Genomic DNA, 24,084 nt, shown 5'->3' with positions numbered 1-24,084 from the left:
ATTTTGCATTAAATTTGTCGAACCTATGAAAAGTGTTTCGGTCCTAAAAAATTATAGATTAAAAATAATTAGAAAAAGGTATTAGAATTATAACATACAAATTTGAAAAAATGTTTTTTATATCTTTAAACGTTTTTTATATCTATCTATTTTGTAAGATATTATACATAGAAATTGGAGTAGTAGGAGAAGATCCTTTTCTGAAGATTCTGTATTTCGAAATGTACTATTCGTAAAAAATCGATGCTATTATTAATCAATTAATTAATTATCAATTTTCTTACCGCATGAACATCAAGCATATCTACAGTAAGGTCATAGGTAGTCAAGTTCATAGATTGGAAAAACCTCTTTGAGGGTCATCGGTTTTCCGTTCGTGTGGGTCACGACCTCATCAGCATTTTTTTCAGGGTCTTTTTGATAAACCTCAGTAGATGCTTTTGGTTCATACAAGATGCGGCATGAATGTGAGTGTCTACTTTCCTGAAAATAGAAAAAAATTAGAGATAAAGCTCAATTACTAAGATAGAATAGAAAGATAAAAATGGGGGTTTATTTTTCTGTTATTTTGAACTCTCTTTCCAAATAAACAATTAACATTATTTGCCAAGGTCCTTTCAATGAAATCGGCTCCTTATAATAATAAATACACCAAATAGAATACGAGTTAGAAACAAAAAAATATTTAAAAAAACTATTATAAGGTATATAAAACAATTAAAAGCGAAAAAAAGTTTTAACACTATTTTTAATATTAACTTCCCGTAGGATAAGTTATAGTAATCGCAAAAAGATCAAAAATGAAAATTTGTATATATCTTTACGTTTCAAAGATTTCTGAATATTTTTTGATAAAATATTCATACCTTAGAAAAAATGGATGTATGTGTGTGTGTGGATACAAATTTTCGTCGACGATTTCGGGAACACCGATCAACCGATTTGAATAATTCAAAAACCATTCGATTTGTATTGATAAGGAAACGTGCTGTTTAGTTTTTAGCGAAGGCAGGTCTAACCGTTCCGAAAATGAGGAGCAAAAAGTGCCAAAAACGGTAACTAAGTTTTTTAAGAGAACCGAGCGTCCGATATCAATAATTTAAAAAACATTTTACTTGTATTGACAAGATGAAGAACTCTTCAATTTTCATTTTTGGAAAGGCAGGTCCAGCGGTTATGGACTCTCAATAAAAATAATTTAAAAAAATGTCATTTTGCGGTCAAAAAATATTTATTGGATATATGCACATCAAATTATCAGATATTCTATAGAGATTTTAATAATATGTATACATTTTGTGTAAATTTTTTTGGGTTTCGTACCAAAATTTTTAATTACGGTACGGAAAGTTCCAGCAATTTGCCTTAAGGCACGATGCCATGTACCCCACTAGTTATTATTGTTATTATTGATATAATTTATAAGTTGACTTTATTACCTTATATTATAAAAATCCCGATGAGGCACAGCCTTTTGTGAAGCCAACTCTCTCAATTCATTCAATAACACATGAAGCTGAAATTTCGATGAAAGATAACTCAGGCGTCGATAACAAAATGATTTTCTGAAAATATAAAAAAAAATGAATAAATAATTTGGCTATATAGTGAGTAAATATATATGATGGTCTACATTATAGCGCGATCCAAAACTAATAGCCTTTAATATTTAAATATTGAGTTTGTTACTACTTAGAATATTCTCTTTCTTTTAATTATTTTAAGATAATTTCTACAACATCTAATTCAGTTTTGTTAATTTCATATAACTTCAATATGTATATTTTTACAGAAATGTTATTAACTCACAATGGTCCATCAGCAATCATCGCACACATCATGATCATATCAGCTATAAAAACATCAAGTTTTGGGTATGTGTATGGTAGAGGCACATTGTTGTCAGCATCTTCCTGGTTAGCATAAACCGTAAACACACCATGATCTGGTTTAAAAACGTAATTTTTTGCAGGAGGAAACTCACACTCCCATGGATCGCCTCTGCTGGCAGGAGGATGAACGGGGTGATCTATATAAAGGTAAATTGTTTATAAAATATAGAATAAAATTAAATAGTTGAAACAAAATTGCTAAAAGGACCTTGGAATATAAATTTAAATTCAATAGTTTTTAGGGACATGATTTTGATAAACTAGAGATTCAACTAGAGATTAGATCAAAATTTAATTCTCCAACATTGCTTAAAAATTGAGATATATCTGGTACTTGCAATTGATACTTGCTAAAAAAAAGTACTTTAAATTGAATTTTTACGAGGAATAATTTATCTACTATAAGCTAAGGATGTTATATATATTATTTGGTACATAGCCAAACAATGCTAAAATTCAGAATAACAATTAGCAAAATTTTCTTGAAACTTTTTCAAAATTGGACACAGGGTAAAGACACATTACCAAATTATTTAGCATTTTATTTCGTGCTGAAATGTTAAGAAGATTTGAACTTATATTAAGTATATAACATATACCTTTCAACATATCTTCAATTTCTGCAATACTTTCTGCTTCATGAATGATGTAGGAATCAGTAATATTATTCGTTGTTCTAGAAGCAGACTCTGGGATAAAGGACAGGAAGGAATAAGGAATTTATATTTTTTATTTAATAACTATTACATACTAAGTTCTACTATGAAAGCCTGAATGAATTTTTATAAATATCAGAAGCATATACGAAAACAGTTAATAAAATTGTACATGTACAAATCCATATAGATGCTCCATATGAGTATGGATGGATGTAAATATGTGATTGTTATACTAGCTTATGATAAAAAATTTCATTATTTTTATGAAAAAAAACATTAATAGCTATTAACTTTCATCAGTATCGATAATATTAAAAAAAAGTTGGAATTGATATAGGAAATTGAAAATTAAGGAATGTAAAGTAGGATGGTCAACTAGGAAGTTGGTTATCGATCATTGGAAAAATTCAGAAACCAAAATATGAATTTCAATCAAAAATAATTTTTATAATTTGTACCTTCAATAGTCTTCCGATCTCCATGTTAATATCCGCCTTGTGTTTTGGAGTTCCGGTAGAAAAGATCTGAGGAAACGGGATGTCATTGAAGGAAAACTCTGCCTCGAGTTGGCCATGTAACATTCTCGTATGTGAAGAGCACGAATCAGAAGATTCGATGCTTGTTGCAAATCTTCTAAAGGAACCTATAAGTAAACCAAATCAAATTTAAAAAAAAATATCAGAACGTACATACTTCACATGCACACGCATACGTCCATTTTTCCAGCAAAAGAATGTGGGTTTGGGAACTCATTCATGAAGATCAATTATTATTTTTGTGGATTCGTTTAATTTGGATTTTTGTGGATTACTTCATAAATATGAATTATCATCAACTTACCCCACTGGTGTCTTCTCCACTTATGGACACTCTTTGAAAGTGAGGAACAAAGTCATGTTCCTCCAATTGGAAGGAATCATCGTGATCATCTACGGCGGCGCCCAAAGAGGGTTCATATTGGGAACGCCTGTCCTCAATTCTTTGGCTGCCCTAAAAAATAATAAAAGAAGTTATTGATATCTTGAGTTTTAATATTACTGAATACATAGTCTGTTCTTGGTTAAGATGTAATATTACTGCTCCTTAGAATTAGATAAGTCACGGACAAAATTTGGAAACGCTGTGTCATCCACTTCATTTTTATTCTTGAATTATTTTTCAATATTACTTTCGTATAGGTAAATTGTTAAATAGAAGAAAAATATTATCTTACAATAGGCATAATAATTATAAACAATTTGTGTTCAATTTACCTTGACTAAGTAAGTTGAAACTCTACTTTAGAGAGAAAATTAATAAGAAACAACGTTAGAAATATGTTTTTGAAAGGATAGAAAAAAATCGAAAAAATCTATCAAAAATAATTACAGAAGTACTGCTGAAAATGAGAGAAAGCAGTTCTTTACTAGACAGAATTTAAAAAAAAATCTCCAGAATGAACAAAAATGTTTGAAACATATATTATGAGGTTGAATAGTGCTTTTTTACTTTATGGACACTTCACATAGAGCACTTTTGTCATTATTAATTTTATATTATTAATAAAGAGATGACAGAAAATTTAAAAAACAATAGAAACACATGAACTCAAAAAAAAATATTGATAGCATTATCAAGTATTAGTATAAGATTTGCCATAAAAAAAGAAGTAAGTATTTTTTTATCATATTGATTTGCACCGAAAATCAAATAATCTAATTATGAGTCAAAATCATTCCTTTAAATAAATTAGTGACTCACTTGACATTTAACTGCCTTTGAATTGCCAATTTTTTCTCGATCTGTTCAATGGGAAATTGGGGTACTTCATAAGGTGCCGAAATTTCATTTGGAAGATCAGATTCATCTGGGACTGTAAAGCTCACTCCCTGAGCCAGAAACATTGGGCTTTCGCATCCTTAGGTAATAAATAAATATTAAAAATTAATAATATTAATAGTATTATGGAATATAATATTTAATAGCAATATTTGATTTTGTAAAAGTTTATGATTAATTATGTCGTTTCGTATAAAAAAATATGTGTATACCAATATTAATTAGATTTTTCTATGATATATATTGAATATTTTGTATTTACAGTGAATATAATATTATATCTTAAAATCAAATGTATATTCATAAAATTTAATATATAATAAATTAGTATCAGAAAATAAAATATAAGCTACATGAATTCCATATCATGATTTATAAAATTTATAAAAATAATTTAATTTTTAAAAAATAAATAACATATAATTATGTATTATTTATGTTGTAATCAAAATCAAGTAGGTTTAACTAATTTTTCATTCTTCAGTAATTAAACAATAAAGCTTCTCCTATTACTTCATACTAGAATTATGATTTATTTTAAATTATAATCAATATTTGGCTAAAATTAATCTATTATTTGGAATTATTTTTAAATCCATATAGTATTATTATTACATCACTGATAAATATTTTAATAATGTATTAATTTCTTTATCTATGGTATTAATGATTGTTTAATTATTATAATTAAAGATTAATTGCACTATGATTGTTTTTCTAATTAGTATAATAAAAACGAGTAAAATTACAAAATTAAATATGTAATTAGTAAGCTAATTAATGTATAAAAATGTGTAGTTAATAATAATAAATGTTTGGTGTTATTTTGTCACACACAGTACATATAAAGCAATAAAAAAATTAAATACACATCTCGTAAACATTATGAAATAAATAAAAACACTTCAATCACCAAGCATAAAAATTATATTGGATCTGTTATTTCTTAAGCAAAAAATAATTTTTTCTTAATTTGGGATATAAAATTATAAAAAAATCTGGAAACATTTTTAAATATTATTGCATATATAGTAATAAAAAGTAGATATACATATATAAATACAAACAACAATAAAAGTGAAAGTTTAAGTATAAATATGCATGCCATTCATTTCTGTTGTCTTAAAAATGCATTCATGAGATATTTTTCTTAGTATAACAAATAAATAATTTAATGAAATGTTAATATAAAATCATGACATAATTATTTATTACAATACATATATATTTATTCATTAATAAACATTTCTGCATCGAGACATAGAGGTGCTAATATTCATCTATAAAAAATGTATAAGAAATTAAAATTTTATGTACTATTAGTACACATAGAAAAAACAACATTATAATTTTATGATAAAAATTAAAAAAAAAGATAAAAAGTGTATTTGATATTGAATATAGAGAGTACAAAATTTAGAAGCATACAACAATATTTGCGGACATATCTAACTAGGCATATAATACATAAAGACTGTTTATTTTGAACACAATATATTTTCATAATCTTTTAAATGATAAATAAAAAATAAATTTCAATGATAAGTCATTATTATTATGGAAACAATTTGGATTGATGAATATTTCCAGATGCACCTTTATTAAAGTTCTAATTTCACCTTTAGACTTGAAGAGGAAGTTGCACAAAAGTCGATTAAATAGATGAAAAGCTCGATTTCTACTAACAGCAAAATTCATTTAAAGTTATTAGACAAAAACCTGAGTCTTAAAATTTATGGGTTAATTGATTTTCACCTCAAGATATAATCAATATAGAAATAGTTCCAAACAACATGAAATTCTCAAGACAGTTACAAAGATCGTTACAAATTATATTTAATGCTCGATGGCACGCAATGCACTTCTTTCAAACTAATGCCGTTATTCAGAATAATTGAGCAATTATTTAAAGATATATCAATTTGAAAGCACTTAAATGCTTTTTTTCAGATCATCGAATTAAATTGATGACAATTAATTGATTAGCCTAGTTACTAAACAATTAGTAGCAAGGTACTATTATAGAGCAGACTTTGACAAGCATTTTCGAAGACTATCAGGTGGAAATTTTAATTAAGATTATAAAAGATCTTTTTCATCATGATTTCATCATTCATTTTTCTCTGAATATTGCAAAATATTATAAATAAAAAAATAACCAAAAATTTAAATACACATAAAATTAGCTATAAACATCAAGAACAAGACCAAGAGGTATGGTAGCACAAGTTCAAAAAGTGTGAAAAAATGTATAAAAATACAAAGTATTAATAGTAATAAAATAGGCCATATAAACAAGGAAAGAAAATCTAATCATTGATTTGTGGTGCTCCCACACCATGGACCTGCCTTTGGACAAACTACTATTTATTATTATTAAGAACATCAATAGAAGGTACTAAACTATTCCAAAAGTACAAAATACTTTCATCAAATTTAAAATATTTTCACAAATAAATATTTGGCTTGGATTTATAATATGATTTGAAAAAAAAACATTTTATGATTCAAAATATAAAAGGAGATGAGCCATATGTAGACCAGATAGTTTTCCTTTAAAATCGAAAACTGATAGTTCATTGACTCATTGTAATAATGAGAGTGAACAAAATTTTAAATTAAATAAAAATGTACGAAAATCTTCCTAATCAACCACTAATTTGTTTCTAATTTACTGGACAAATATTTGAAGCTATTATCACGCCATTGATGTCATGTTGTTATTCTAAAATTAGAAATACTATCCCAAGAATTTTTATAGTGGAAAAATGATGCAATATGATGTAACTTAATTCACATATAGAGATAAGGAGCAAAAACAGCAACTATTTATAATTTTATATAAATTACCAACACAACTGATAATTATATAAAACTTTATTTAGATGCAACGACTACTTAATTGATATATCAAATTAAAATAAATAAAAAATGGTACGACTAAGAACTAATACCCGAATAAGTTTATTTAATATTGAGCATTTTACGTTATGAATGAGTAAGTTAGAGAATATTAAGCTGGTTGGAGGTTCACAATACATATATTCTTACAAATTTATGAAAAACAAAAAAATATATTTTCAACCCTCATTGTAGAATATATCATTGTATCATTATTCTGAAAAATTTACAAGTGTCGTTTTAAAATGCGAACACTGCAATTTGTGGTTTTTATAATATTGAATATAAAGAATATTTATGAAATTGATAGTTACCAGACATGAAAGTTAATAAAAAGTTATAATGATATACCAAAAAGTATAATTTTTTTTTAAAAAAAATCCAGTATCATTATAACTTATCCCCCTATACTAAATAATTCATTTAATAGTTTATTCAAAGTATTCAATTTAATTCTAGGAAAAGCTTGTAACTGATAATATCATCAATTTGTACTCGGTGGTGTAATTTAAGTAAGAGCTAATAAAATAACATGGATTAATGGATTATTTATTAGAAAACAAGAATACTTTACTGCAAGACATGTTTATACATGAAATTTTCGTCCAATAGAATAGCTGAATTATTTTTTGAAAACTATATAGCAGATGGAAGTCTTACTTGATATTTCTAATTTAAATCCATTGTCCAAATAAAGTTTAATTTATTTATATGTATATGTACAAGTATACTTATGTATATATGTATATTTATTATGTATATTCATATGTATGTATATGTATATGTTTATTAAAAATTTATTATATGAATAGACTACGGATAGACTAAACAACTACGATTGAAAGACTCAAAAGTATAAATATTTATAATCTTCTATTTTTATCCAATAATATTCTATTTTTAACTTCCCGTAGGGTAAGTTACAGTAATCGCAAACAAAATCGTGAATGAAAATTTTTATATATGTTTACGTTTCAAAGGTTTCTGAATATTTTGGCATACCTCAGAAAAAATGGATTTATGTATATGTGTGTATGTGGGTGTGTGCGGATACAAATTTTCGTCGACGATTTCGAGAACAGCGATCAACCGATTTGAATAATTCAAAAAACATTCTATTCCTATTGATAAGCAGACGTGCTAATTAGCTTTTGGCGAATGCAGGTCTAGCCGTTTCGAAGATACGGAGCAAAGAGTGTAAAAATGGCAGGTTCTGAGAGAACAAATTGAGTGATTCAAACAACATTCGATTCGTATTTATGTGGAGATGTACGGATTAGTTTTTGTTATAGGCAGGTCCAGCCGTTTCGAAGATATAGAGCAAAAAGTGCAGAATTTCCGTTTAGATCCTAGACATTTAGATAGAGCATGTCGTTATAGCTCAGTTGGTTGGCGCGTCATTGCAATTTTCGTTCGCGTTAGAAATAAAATATGCATTTGAAATAAAATATGATCATTTTAACAATAAGTCCGCTTAATTAGATTCAAGTTTTCACATTTTGTCTACAGGGAACAAATAATGAAAATTCCAGTTTTTATAATATTTATACATAGACATTTTTGTTGGCTGATTATTTTTATTCTTCAAATGTTTAATTACGGTACTGGAAGTTCCAGCAATTTGCCTTAAAGCACGATGTCCCACTAGTATTCGTCAGTTATTGATTTTTAAAATATAAATACATTTTTGAATTTAAATTCAGATACATATATCTTATTGCACAATATGAAAAAAGGATTTACTATATTCCATATTTTAAGCATTACAATCCTGCATAATTCAATTTTTCTCATCATTAAATTAAACAACATATTTTGTGCAATTTCAAAATTTTATATGTATTTATTAGATTATTATTTTACTAGTATGTACTCAATAACTTTATTTTCAGTATATTTGACTATCTTGGATTTAGTGATTACTTATCTCATATCTAAAAATGCAAAAATAATAATGAATGCTAAAGGAAATGATTTCACAAAAAGTGAGTGGATAAAAATAATTACCCTGCAGTTTCTATAGATCTTTAAAATTCATTGTTTTTATCAATCAATACTTCCGTTTTATATTTAATTTTAATTATATATGACTAATTAAGGCCAGTAATATTGTAAATTCAATTTTTCTAAAGTAAATGTACACTTTATAATGTTTTACTGTGTCAGTAAAGTTCCGTTGCTATCAACATATAGGTCAGCAAATTGTTTGCTATAGGATATCTTGTATCACATACATCTAAACACAAATAGATTAGAAATGAAAAATTGTCAACATATTATTATGAGAAATGAAGAAAAATAATAATACGCTAAGATAGTATAGAATAGATAAAACAAAAACGCTTGCAGATAAAATAAGGATAAAGTGCAGAGTTTTGTGTTTACAAACAATGGAGTTTAAACAAAGAAATATAGTGCAGTCGAACTGAATTAAATCTGTATAGTACTAATTAGTGCATCTTTCAAATAACAAAAACATGGTAAATTTTCAAATAAAATCGATCTAGAAGATTAAATTTTTTATAATATCTAATCGTTTGATATATTGTTTGAAAAGTGTATTGAACTCTTCAATTTAATTAACTTTATTTGAATTTACCAAATAATATACTGAAAGAGTGAAATCTACTATCTATTCTTTAAGAAAGTAAAGGAACATTCAACTCTAATAATAATAAAAATTTCTGTTCTGCAAAATGTTTGTTTTTCTGTTCTGCAAATATTGTTTCGGGCAAAATTATCTACTTTGGAAAATTATAAAAATAATCAAAATATTAAAAGTTCAGTATTATTATTTTACACTAGTTGGTTTTCTAAAAAACTAATATTTCATATGTATTTTAAAAAAATAGCTTTTATCCACATTAAATTTTTGTATGATTAAATATATCTTTGGAAAATTGTAAACTGATGAGATGTATTTTTACTGATATCTTAAATATTTTTTAAGTGGATAAGATCTCTATTTTTGATATACTAAATTTTCCATCTATTATCAATAAATACATGCATATTTATAATGTTTCTAAAATGCCGCCAAATGATATGTATTTTTTGAGTAAAAATTTCTTAATAATCACCAAAATATTAAGTAAATTTTAGATTTATCAAGCATTTTATCAAATCAAAAATTTCTTAAAAACGATTTTTAATGATGATATGAAAGTATGTGTGGAAAATTTGGCCAAGGAATTCTTCTGGAACTTTCCGTACCGTAATGAATTCCAGGAATATTAAATGTCTGGATTATTTTTTCAAATACTGTAATTTATATATGTTTACAGAAAACTATATAAACAAAACTTAATCAATCGAATTTAAAATATAAACTGCAAAGTTAAAATTATTTATTTTAAGTATATTAGTGAGTTTTAAAACCTTAGCTAGAAAAAAAAAAAGATTTATTTTTGATATTTAAATATAGTTTTTTTTCCCGAAAGCAATAGTTTCGTCAACACAAGCAGAAAGTTTTTTGAATCATTCAAATCGGATGCTTATTTCTCTCAAAAACTGCCATTTCTCGCACATTTAGCTCGGTATCTCCGAAACGGCTTTGCTTTGCCAAAAACTAATCACCACTTCTCCCTATCAATAGGAATCGAATGTTTTTTGAACCATTCAAATCGGTTGATCCGTGCGCCCGAAAACGTGGACGAAAAATTGTATCCATACATACATAAACACACACACACATGCATCCATTTTTTCTGAGGTATGCCAAAATATTCAAAAACCTTCAAAACGTAAAGAAATGTAAAAATTTTCAATTTCGGTCTTTGAACGATCACTTACTCTATGGGAAGTTAATAAATGCTAAATATTTCATCAGAATTATAAGAAATGATCAAAATCACACAATTATTGATATCATTAGGTAATCGCTAAATATACAATTTAGTACTAAATAGTATTTACTGTACAATAGTTAACATATTAAATTATGGTGAACTTAAACATTTTGATAGTAAAATAGTCTAATTTGATATTATTTGGTAGGAAATACTAAAAAGCGATATATATTTTACATTTAAAAATTAATAACAAAAAGATATTTTTCTTAATATGAAAAACTAAGAATCCAATAAATATTATTGTCAAGGTTGGAGGAATAAAATAGGAAAAAAGAGTTAGTTTAAATAGCATAAAATTAAGTATATATGGTAATCAAAATTTTAAGTTAAAAAAACGTAAAGTCTCAAAGATATTATACATAAATTATTATATAATATATAATATATTACAATGAATGTAACTGTTTTCTCAATGAAGCACTGATGAATATATAAAATAAAATTAATAGTTATTTATGATTTGGTATAAAAGGCAGAGAAACATAAAGTAGAGCATATGAAAATCAAAGAAGTATTATATGCAATTATAAAAAATAATTTTCTTCGTGCTTTTATCTACAAATTATGAGCTTGTGCACACAAAAATACATACAACATACAAAGGTTATATGCAAGTTTTAAATTTCAATCTGATTCTTCGCCACAATAGACCATTTGACCAATTACAAAGAAAATAAGGTAACTTCAAATGCTTCCATCTTTATATTTATCATATTTCCAAACATTTTGAATAAGAATAGATCTGAAACGATCTTAATCTCTATAATTTGAATGAAATACGTGATTCTTTCAGAAGAATGCCGGTGTAAAGCCGCTCTAAATTCTTTTAATTCCGAACAATACCGGTCCAATAAACCAGTATGAGAGACGAGCCCATATGCATACTTTTCTTTCACTATTGAAAACAGGGATTAAGAACCCACGAAATTAATTAATATAGATATAAACTACTGTTGTAACATTGTATTTAATACTCATATAGAATAAATAATTTAAAAATTGACACAATAGAGATTATAACAAGTTTCAACTTTGCAAAATGTTTGAATCAATCTCAATGGGTGGTTACGAATGCTGCATACTCAAGAAATAATTGTAAGAAATTTATAATTGAATTATAGAACTAATTGAAACGTTGACTAATATGTTATATAATGAATAAGTAATTATTTTAATGCATCGATTAGTACATAATAGTTTTACAAAACAAATATATCGTGTTATTGTTATTAACTTTGTTTATTGTGCAAAATGTAAAGATAAACTCATAACACTCAACAAATAAAATATAAAGAGAAATTGAACTTAATATAATAAATGATGAGTAAATTGTGTAAACAATTAATATTTAATCTATTTTAATGAAGTACTTGTATCAATAATATTTAAAAATAATAGTGAATTACTCCTTTCCTAATTCGTTTAACAAAATTTCGTGAAAAATGTATACTTGTAACAAAACTTGTTATTGTAAATGACGTAGGACTATTTTATTTATTATTTATTATTTAATATTTTTATTTTAAATACTACAATTTATATCAATATTAAAACTTCAGTATTATAAATTATTTAAGAGAGACCTTTCTAGTATAAAACATAATGAAAGTAGTGGTATGGGCATCGTGCCTTAAGGCAAATTGCTGGAACTTTCCGTACCGTAATGAAATATTCGAGGAGATTTTTAAATATATTTATGAATACTGTAACCTATATGCTCACAGAAAAGTAAATAAACAAAACTTAATCAAACGACTTTAAAAGGAAGGACATTGAGTAATATTTATAAGAATTATATAAACTTAATTGCAAAGTCAAAGTTTATTTGAAGTAAATAAGTGAGCTTTAGAACTTTAGCTAGAATTAGAATTATAATTCCGTTTTTTTAATTCAAAAAAATGTTTTTTGAAAATTAAAAAGAAATCGAAAACGCCGACGAAAAATTGTATTTACACATACATACACACACACATCCTTTTTTCTGAGGCATGCCAAAATGTTCAGAAACCTCTGAAACCTGAGAATATGCAAAAAATTTTATTTTCAATTTTAGGCCCATTACTATAATTACCCTAATAAAATATAATAAAGTTCTCAAAAATGGTTATTACATGGACTTTTTTAGAAAATCATGTAGCTCTCGTATGTATAAGACAATCTATTAATTTCATTGATGTCATATTAACAAAATTTGCAATCAACCAAATTTACAAATCTGAATTATAATATAATCTCAGTTTATTATTGTTAATGAAATATTAACGATAAATGTATATTTACGACTTGTAATACAAAGTATATATACGAGAAGACCATCTATTCAGTTCACGACCTCTGACTTCAGATTATGCATGGATCATATATTGTGTCAAATGAAATTATATATAGACGTATTTAGTTATATTTATAATATATATATATATATATATATATATATATATATATGTATATGTATATAGTGTTATATAATGCTAATGCTCATAAAAAAATCTAATAGAGAAAATTTTAAAAAAAAATACAAATTTTATATGATTTACAATAAATAATTAATAAATAAAAGGTCAGGTGATAACATGTATAATAATAATTTAAAAATTTTTTTTAAAAGTATATAGAAATACTAATTGAAGCTTATGGCATTAAATTCAAGATTAAGATACCGAATAAATATTTAGCTTTCCGATAAAATTGTATTAAGCAGGAAAGATCTTTTGCTGTATTTAAAACAATAATTCACGATAAATCTGCGATAAATGTTTACATCTTAAAAAATATAAATAGAAATTTGATATTCTTTTAAATTCAAGATAAAGATACAATTTAAAAAAAATAATTAAATCCGCAATACGTTTTTACTTGAGTAAATTTAAATAAAGTTCTTTGAAATGAAATTCTTTTAAATTCAAGATTAAAGTGAATCGAATGTTTTTTGAAGCATTCAAATCGGTTGATTCATGCGCCCGAAAACGTGGACGAAAAATTGTATCCATACATACATACACACATACTCATCCATTTTTTCTGAGGTATGCCAAAATGTTCAGAAACCTTCAAAACGTGGAGAGATGCAAATATTTTCATTTTCGATTTTCAGCTATAAAATATTAAGATGTATTAAACAGAAAATGTCATTTTAAATTTAATTTCCAAAACTTTTTTAAAAAAGTAAAGGAAGGATGACCAATGTGATGACCAATGTTAGGAAAATGTATGAGATAATATTTACAGTAATGTCTATTGCATTAATAATAATTATTTAAAATTAATTATTATTAATAATAATTTTGGATCTCATTTACTCAATACATACAAACTTTTTGTCAAAATAATGCTAGTCATTTGATCCACCCTTAACTACATCCCTAACCAAAAACAAATATCTAGTAAAACTATTAGCATAGTAATAACAAAATAATGCTAGACATTTCATCCACTCTTAATAACATCCCTAATCAAAAAACAAATATCTAGTAAAACTATTAGCATGTTACTAAAATATAAAAGAGCAATTAATAGTGAACCATTTTGAGTATAGAATATCTCGAATTGATTGTAAATTAATTTTATTATTATGTTAATAATTAGTTAATTAGTAAATATTAAACTCACTTTGCGATTCCCCATTCAGCCATCTATTAATATCTAAAGGTTCTGTCGGATCACTCATATGTTTTCAAATTTCCTTTAACAAATGTAAAAAACCAACTGTCCACGTGTTGCAATTAGAAATGTAATTCAAAACAGATGCGATGCGACATTCTACACGTAAACAAAAAAGCACAGAGGAAAATAACTAATTGATGGCAAATGCGTCTCAGAAAATATAAATATAGATATCACATAAAATAATATGTATATTTGTTCAAATCACAAACGACTGCACTGGTACGGTACTTGGTGGCTACTGAACGATAATTCGATAAAGACTGAACATCTCACTGTACTAGCCACTCGATATGATACATCCATCAAGGAAAGTTAGGCCACGACCACATGGTAATGATTCATTTTTATCGATAGATAAATATATGAATAATATTTCAAGCAATATTAGTTGACCAAGTGTATTTTAAGTCTAAGCAAAGTAATAGAATGTTGGAGCATATTTATTACAATATGCAGTTCATATTTTTAACTGCCCGAAGGAGAAGTTTTTTTTTCATAAAAAATCCGATTTGGTAATTTTATGTTTTCTCGGCGTTTCAAGCCATTCTGAATCAAATCAGACCAAATTTGAAAATAGTATGTGTGTGTGTGTGTGTGAACAGATTTTTAACCGAAAATCGACGTTTTCTCAAAAACGGTTGGACCGATTTCAGAAATTTAAAAGCCATTCGATGTATCTCGATTAGGATGATCGTTTCTCAGTTTTGTGCGACGATCAGTCGAGCCATTTCTTTGTAATTTGGAAGAAAGTGTTAAACTTTTCGTCCACATTCAAGCCCATGCTACCGAATCGATTTTGAAAAATCAAAAACTATTCGAAAGATATTAGCTGGCAATAATACTGATTAGTTTGTTGTACATTTTGTACTGACATTTTTTTGTAATTAACTGTTGAAAAAAACTTAATTTATTTTTATACAACTTTTTTGGCGCTATATATCATGGTCTTATAGAACTTACTGAAATATTACGGCCTTGCGACCAGTAGTTCAATTTTAAAAATTCATCAAAGTTTAGGAAAATAAATAGTTTTTTTGACGTTTGTTAAAATTAAAATTAGACGATTTACTTGGTTTAACGATAGCGTTCTTGGTCTTGATGAATATACTAAACCATTAAAGTCCTACGAAAACTGGTTCAATTATAAAAATTATTGATTTTTGAAAATTTGCTTTTAGATAATACTCCGAGTTAACGTGTTCGTTCGTTCTCAATGATGTGTAATAAATCCACTCGGAATACTTTTTATCACTTATAAATTAATTTATATTTTATTGATTAAGTCGATTATTTACATATATCGGGAAGTTCATGTAACTTGCCTCAAAGCAAAATACCAATACCAATTAATTATATATAAATTCTATTGATTAATTTGGTTTTTTTATTGATCTATAATGTTCTAAACAAAAATAAACATGTTTTTTACATCGTGGTTTGAAAATATTTTTTGTTTATTGAGTGTCCCATAGTATTGACCTCAATTGTCATGAAAAAACTGAGAAAAAAAAATTACTTTGTTTTTTGTTGAAATTATGACCATTTTTCGATTATTGAATATCATTGTGAATATCATTTCTAAGACGCCACATTAAAAAATAATAATACAATTGTCCCAAGTTTTCAAGAATTAAGACTTTTTGTTGAAATATAAATTTAAAATTTTAAAAAATAGTCGATTTTGAGAGGCCATCATTTAAAAAAAAAGTACTAAAGTGTTATGGCAAGTTTCATCAAAAGTTGGCGCATTTATTCAGGATTGTAAAATCGTATAATACTTGATCATTTTCTTATTAAAAATTTCAAGCAAAAAGATAACTCGAAAATAACACGATTTTTCAAGTTCAAGTTTCTTTTTACCTTAATAAAACAAAGTTTTTTCTTCTTAAATTAAAAACCACAAACGTTGAACAAAAAAGATTTGAATAACAGTCATATAATTGTAGAAAATTTTTATATATGAAATTGAAGAAAATTAAATAAAAAAAATAAGATAAAATAGATAAATGAAATAAAAAATTACAAACACCATTTTGCACAAATGTGTGAAATATACCGAACAAATATATAATTTACATTGAACTATTTTAACGTTTTTTCTCTTATATCATTCAACTAATTTAGAACCAGCAAACAATGTAAAAATTATATTATTTATGTTTTCATGCTTTTTACATAAAAGTTTATTTTGTTGCTAAATATGTTAAGAATTTCAAAAACTAGTTCTTTCTCTATATTTCTTCTTATATGACCTAAAAAATGTGTATTCTTTATCAAATAACTAAAAATCAGCATACCCAAGTGTTTAAAGCAAATTATTGTAAATAATGTACGAATTTTCTGGTGGAAAAGTTTTAAATATAATAATAATGAATAAGAATGTATCCTGAGCTTTATACGCAGTATTTGCATGTACCAAAGATATCAGTATTAATTATTTTAGTATCAACAAATTCAAAACCGATATATTCCAATAATAAAAATTACCGCAGAAAGTGCGCATTTTAATATAAAACAATACCTAATTGAATATTCTGTTTTTAATTAATACACAGTGCAAATTTAGAGTAAATAGGATTACCTGATCATAATCTTGTTTGTGCATATCAGCGTATATCTGATTCACGAAGCCTTATTGCATGTTCAAGGTGAAACAAATTTATAATTAAAACTATATTTATTACAAAAATTAGTCATAAACCATTTAGTATAATATACCGAGAAGCCAAAATTGAATTTGATCATCGCATGTAAGATTTGTTTATCAGAGGAAAGATATAATATAAAATCCAATGTTGGAGTTTAGACTATTAATTATATTAATATATCAATATAAATAAAATAATAGAATAAATAAGAGTAAAATAATATGAAGTAAATGCAAAAACAACAAAAATGACTGCTTTCTTATTTGAGTCTCAAATAAGTAAGATATACAAGTTTAGTACTTATTCAAATCTTCATTAATAAGGTCCTCAATCTATAAAGATTTTTAGACACTTAATACAAACAAAAAATGGTATAATATATATATATATATATAATATTATTATTATATTAATATTATTATGTTGAAATTAATATTCACATATAATGTGTACTGATTTTACGGATTCTTATGGTTTATTATTAATATCCCTTGAAAATAAACTTATATTTTTCTGTTGATTTTTCATATTCACATGAACTCATGAACTCAGATAGGTATATCATAAGTATATAAAAAATAGCTCCCATTCATTCTACATTAGAAACAATATCTTAAAATTCAAACAATTTTAGAAAATAAATCATTTTTAGTAACGTTAAATATTAACTAACGTTAATATTTAAAAAAATATATAAATTCATCGACAAAAAATCATTAGTTACAAATATTGAATCTGTTTTTGAAATTTCGATTATTAACTGTGTTAAATAATATAGCTTAAGTAAAAATATTAGTAAACCTTTTTCTGTTTGAATTTTATTCTAAAATGTACTAATGATTAATAATTATTTTATAGAGTTGCTTAATATTTTTATTAGTATGTTAGACTTATTAAATAAATATTATATTCCAATGCAATTTTTGAATTAAATAAGTTATTATTTTGAGAAATTAATTTTAGGTTGAAAATTTCAAATATTTGATGCATTATCTATATTTTAATCAAAATGTATAGAATTCTTAACATTATTAGAAAGATTATTTATTTTCTTGAATTTTTGAGTTTGAAAAAAAATCAGATACAAAAATCATTTTATTTCAAATTTTATTCTATATAGAGTTAAATAACTGAAGTATTTTTTTAGATTTTTCCATCTATATTATAAGTAATGATCGTATACTTTTATTAGCACGTTCAACCAACAATTAATAATTAAATTGAATTTTTTTATATTAAATAAGATATTATTTTTGAATATTTTGATGAAAAACTAATTTTATGTTGGACTTTCTAAATAATTGATACGTCGCTATATTTTAATCAAGATGTATAGAATTCTTTGCATTATTTGCAGATTCATTTTGAATACTTGAGTTTAGAATAATTAAAAGGTCACGTTTGTGGCTCTAATGATTATACAGCAAAAACTTAAATTTTTTGGAATGATTCCAATTCCAAGTCGAGTATGGTCCAAATCTGAAACGCATTAAAACGCCACAAGGCTAAATGCGCGAACATTCATCGCCTAATAGACACATCGCAAAGTGCATCATAATATTATGGCTATGTGGATATGAATATTTATGAATTTATTTTTATTGGTTTATATTTGATAATACTGTTATTACATTGGCCTAGATAATCAATGCCATAATATGCTGTGATAGAATAAGTTCTTTCAACAAATTTTGTAAAATTGTCAAAGAGTATTAAAAGGCATCCACAAAAGTAACTAATATTAATAATAATGGGTGATCTGCCCCAGGTCAGGGCCGTTAGCTGAGTTAATCACCAACTTGAATCAGCAAAGCTTAAAAATTATTATTTTTAATTACTATCCATTATGGAAATTTTTTCTTGCAGTATCGCTGCTGTACGGAACAGCGTATTCATTAGTAGTGTCACTGAACGAAGACGATTTTAAGATATTTCCATCATTATCAATAAAAAAGTGTTGAAATTAAAAAAAATCGCTTCCAATATACAAAATAAAAATTAGACTCTCGTTTAACTATGAAACTCGTTGTTTCATAGTGAAAAATCTTAAAGCAAAGACCGGCACAGAACTTGCCATCCATGGACGACATCCGTATACACAGGTCTATGGAAGACACTCGTAAGGACAGATAGTTGAAAGGATGTCGTCTCGTATGCACATTCAGTTGAATGGATGTCGTCTATGAACGACACTCGTATGCACAGGTAGTTGAGTGGATGTTCATTCGAGGCAAAAGAGTAAAGAATGCCTTTTCAGTATTTGCAAAGGAATTTATTTATTTAGACAAATATTGAATACGTTAAAAAATTAATTGACATGAATTACTTTTTTTTAATTTTATTTGAACAGCGATCAGAACTTATAAGTTTTATGAGCTGTTGTGATTAATATCTTACAACTTACACACTACATTTGTTTTATTCCAGATGACAACCCAAACAGTTGTCACATCTCTGTATAATAAATTTTTATTACAATCTCTGTAATAGGGCAAGTATGGTGCAACAATGCCGGCTGAGGGCTATTTTCAATTGGAAACATATTGCTATTTATATTTCCAAGTAAAAATCGTTGTCACTGTTGCCTGACAACAGGCTGCTCGAAGTGGGTATCGAACCCGGGACCTCTGAAACAAGTCCCCTACAGTCTTAACCGCTTACCTACGGGCAAGTCTTGATATGGATGACTAAGATTTATAAAGATTTATATTTATATATAATTATACAATTGTTATTTACTCATTGAAATTGTCACGTCCTCAGTGTGTTTTTGTGCAAAAACTATACGAGTATAAATGTCTGTTATACTTGTATATGCACATATATTCAACAAATTTGTATCTATATAATCATATTTTACAAAAGCAAATTTTTGTAAATTAATTACAAACATATTTTATTAATTACGCACATACAGAATTCACAGGCGTAAAATGCATAAAATCTTATTTACTTAAATGTTGAAAAAATGCGCATGCAGTATCATACGAGATAGTAAACCACCCTAACTATCAAAATTCTCAATTTTCATTAAATATAGAACTGAAGTCCTATTTTAAAATAAAGTAAGTTCAATCTGTTCAGAGATAATCTATAATCTCCATCAAAAATGAAAAAATCTTGTGTTTATTATACAAATTAGTAAATTTTATAATACTGACAAAGAGTATAGATTTCCTTAGAATAAGGGTTGGAAAAAATGTTAGTTGTAAATATTAAAATAAGCAACAACCACAATTATGAATATTTAAAAAAGAAACACGAAACAGCCAAATATGACAACACAGTTATAGAATAACACATAAATATGTCTTTAGTTTGATTCATGTCAAGTTTCTGGTATATTTCAACTTAAAATAATCTATATCAATAAATTATTTTCGATTTTATCATAGACAGTAACGAATAAATACATAGAATATATGAATGTAGCCAATTTTGCAAAAAGATTTAATTTTTATTTGAATATGTTAAATGAGATGAGCGTACTACAGTCAACCCTCGTTAACACAGTGCAGTATGGGGGCCGTACTATAAAAAACTCGTATTTAACGTACAATTCAGGCAAATTCGTACTGCGTTCTATGGAAACTTATATAGTGCAGTATGGGAACCGCGCTATGAGAGACTCAGTACAAATCGCACAATTTTTTCGTGCTGTATGGAATACAACTTGAAGTACGAGTAATACGGGCGGAATGACATGTATGACATAGACACATTATTAAAAAATTGGCGCGACGCAGAAGTCAGCTCAAACGTATTCTCAGACAGCTATTATATAATCAAGTATGTAAGAGATAAAAGTCGATAACAAAACTTACATTAATACCCTTTTGTTATTAAATTCCTAGAAACACTCATAGGGTTCGCTTCAACTTATGGGCTGTTGAACAAAAACCGTGTAATAGGAAGTCCGTGTAGTCGGAGGGATGTCGGATTTTTAGCTCTGCGAAGTATGGGAACCGTGTACCCAGAGTGCCGTGTTAATCGAGGGCTGACTATACACGTTTTTATCAATTTTGTTTTTGAATTACAATCTCATTTACTTCTTAAAATTTTGATCATGATAAATAAAATTTGTAGTAATTGTGAAGTGGTAATAATTCACGAAAATGCATCTCAGCTAGATTGAACGAATAATTTTCCTTCGTACAAAGCAGTTTTCAACACCTCAATATCGAATATTGTTCATACTTTCACGTGATGTATTTGGAAGCATCAAGTGAGCATAATTACTTTTGATTTTAAAAGAAGTTAATAATAAGTAATTTGATGACGAACATCCGATTGCCAAATCTCAGTACCAGCTCTCTTCCCACATGAATCAAACTTTATTTATTATCACAAAGCATTTTTTATCAGGCGCGTCTGACGGACGTCTGCTAGCCGTCTTGTTAGCGACAACAATTATATTGTTATTTACTCATTGAAATTGTCACGTCCTCAGTGTGTTTTTGTGCTGTCCCGAATCCATCTGTGTATGTGTTTTGTTTGTGTCCTGATGCGAAACATCTTTGCCGATGTTTCGGCTACCTGTATGGGGCTCCATCAGGAATGGGTTGATCCCGGGGTGGTCGATTCTGATCTTGAGGGGCGACCCCACCGTCAGCGCCGGCAGGCTGGACGCCAGGGGAGACATCGGCTGCGGGTCATCGTCGGGGTCGTCGATCGCGTTCAAGACGCCGCGAGAACACATGGCTGATAGTCGATTTTTAGGTTTATTTTCAAGTTTAATAAGTGGACAAAACTGAACAAATTTAATACTAAGGCGACCATGTTATGTAAATTTTTTTAAAATTTATTTTTATTCTGCAATCTATGAAAATATTTATATTTAGCAGAGAATGCTGACAAGTTGTTTACAATTAGTTGTACATATATTCGCTATATTATATATTTTAATTAAAATTATAACGATAACTTTCACGTGAAATTTGAAAATAAATATTTCACTTTTTTTACATGAAATATTATCATTAAACGATGTTATTAACAATACATCTTGTATGACATCAGTGTTATTTACGAAATTTTGAAAAAGTAATAAACACTAAATAAAAAACAGGACCACAGACCAAAAAAATACTTTTTATATTCATTTATGACCCAGTTATATTTTATTTCTATTTATCTCGATAATTATTGCATCCTAGCTGCTTAGTTGATTATGTAATCTCTGATGAGCTTAAAATATGCATTGGTCAGATAAATATTGCTTTTGAAATTAATCATTTCAATGATCAGTTATGAAAGTTAGATTCTAATAAGAATCTATTAAAATAATCTAACAAGAATGATACTGAGAAAGTTTATAATTCGATTAAGTTTCGATTCTAATAAAAATTAAAACCAATTGTGAGTAAATTACAAAAAACATTTTTGTATAAATAATAATACAAAATTTAAAGTTAAGAATAAGAAAAATTCTTTTACTGAAGCTACGTCAAGTAGATCTCAAAATTACATACTCATCATAATTAATCCTGCTAATTTTAACACACCTGTTTTGGAATAAATATGCAAATAATACTAACATTGTTTTTAAAGTGTAAATAAATCAATGGAATTTACAGAGTAGTTGAAGAGAAATATTTGGGATTTTTAAATTATTAATATATGATTGAAGCAATATGAAAAATATATGGAAAATCTTATGGTTCTGATAAAAATATTTTATATATTACAGATTTTTTATTGTATTGGATTTTATGTTTTAAAAGTTTTAAATTTTTATCATATCATTCTTGCATTTGTTATTGATAGTTGATTGAATTAAAAAGATGCAATGTTATCAGCATTTGTATTGAATTACTAAACTCCCATAAAATTAATTGTTCAAATGCCTGAAGAATTAATAAAATGCATTACATTTTTTTATTACATTACTGTCGTATAGTAAAACTGAATTAACAAAAATAAACAAAGAAATTCCACTGGCATAATTCTTTGCCAAAATAAAATATTGTTCCTATTCTCAAATATCATTGACCTTTAAGCTTGGCAACGAAATGGCCGAATAATACGCACACGACTTCGATCTGAATACTTCCTAGAATAAATTTATTACTCATGAAAATAAACCGAGACAAATTATAATGAAAGATACATGGGAATTTTTGTCTAGTTTGAGTTACATTCTATTCGAATATAGGTCACATTAAATAATAGCCCTACGAAGGGATACTTCTGCAGGAAGATAATAAAAAATCGAAGATTTGATTTAAATACATTTGATGCCTATTTATTAATATAAAATTTAGGAACAACCTATATAATATATGATCTATGTAAGTTTAAAATAAAATTTTTATTTAGAACGTACAAATTTTGCTCATCTTTATTACACTCTGTTTATAAGTAAATGTTTCAAAATCAACTCTAAATACAAATACAAATACAAATTAGTTTTTACCAATTTTATTTTATTTACTGTGTTTAATTTGTCAGAATTTTTCAGTAAAGTTTCCAAAGATAATAGAAAGCATAATTTAATCTATGAAATTATATTCTAAATTTTTAATAAAATAAAAGTTCATACAATGATAAAATAGCTCATCAACGCATTTATCTTAAATTTTAAACGGTTTGATTATTAAAATAAATATTTTTGAAAGTTATATAGCTCTAATAGTTAGATATTGATTTA

General features: G+C 26.4%; 2 protein-coding genes across 2 annotated transcripts; both read right to left on the bottom strand.

Moving 5' to 3' along the window:
* Positions 1-383: 383 nt before the first annotated feature.
* Positions 384-3,022, bottom strand: LOC113373859 (AMP deaminase 2-like). Its single transcript, XM_026614130.1, has 4 exons — positions 3,010-3,022; positions 1,810-2,029; positions 1,440-1,565; positions 384-483 (listed from the first exon to the last, which is right to left on the bottom strand). The coding sequence occupies exons 2-4, from the start codon at positions 1,845-1,847 to the stop codon at positions 384-386; spliced, it is 264 nt and encodes an 87-aa protein (XP_026469915.1). The 5' UTR covers positions 1,848-2,029; positions 3,010-3,022.
* Positions 3,023-4,287: 1,265 nt separating this feature from the next.
* On the bottom strand, positions 4,288-22,134 carry LOC113373858. The gene is made up of 2 exons (XM_026614129.1): positions 21,972-22,134; positions 4,288-4,448 (listed from the first exon to the last, which is right to left on the bottom strand). Exons 1-2 carry the CDS (start codon positions 22,132-22,134, stop codon positions 4,288-4,290), a joined length of 324 nt encoding a protein of 107 aa, XP_026469914.1.
* Positions 22,135-24,084: the final 1,950 nt, after the last annotated feature.

This window comes from Ctenocephalides felis, unplaced genomic scaffold (assembly GCF_003426905.1).
Source record: "Ctenocephalides felis isolate EL2017-DRISC unplaced genomic scaffold, ASM342690v1 CF-g0.4_SCAFFOLD_01604, whole genome shotgun sequence".
In the NCBI taxonomy this organism is placed as follows: domain Eukaryota; kingdom Metazoa; phylum Arthropoda; class Insecta; order Siphonaptera; family Pulicidae; genus Ctenocephalides; species Ctenocephalides felis.
Note: the sequence above shows the minus strand (reverse complement) of the source record. Positions and strands in the feature narration are given on the sequence as shown.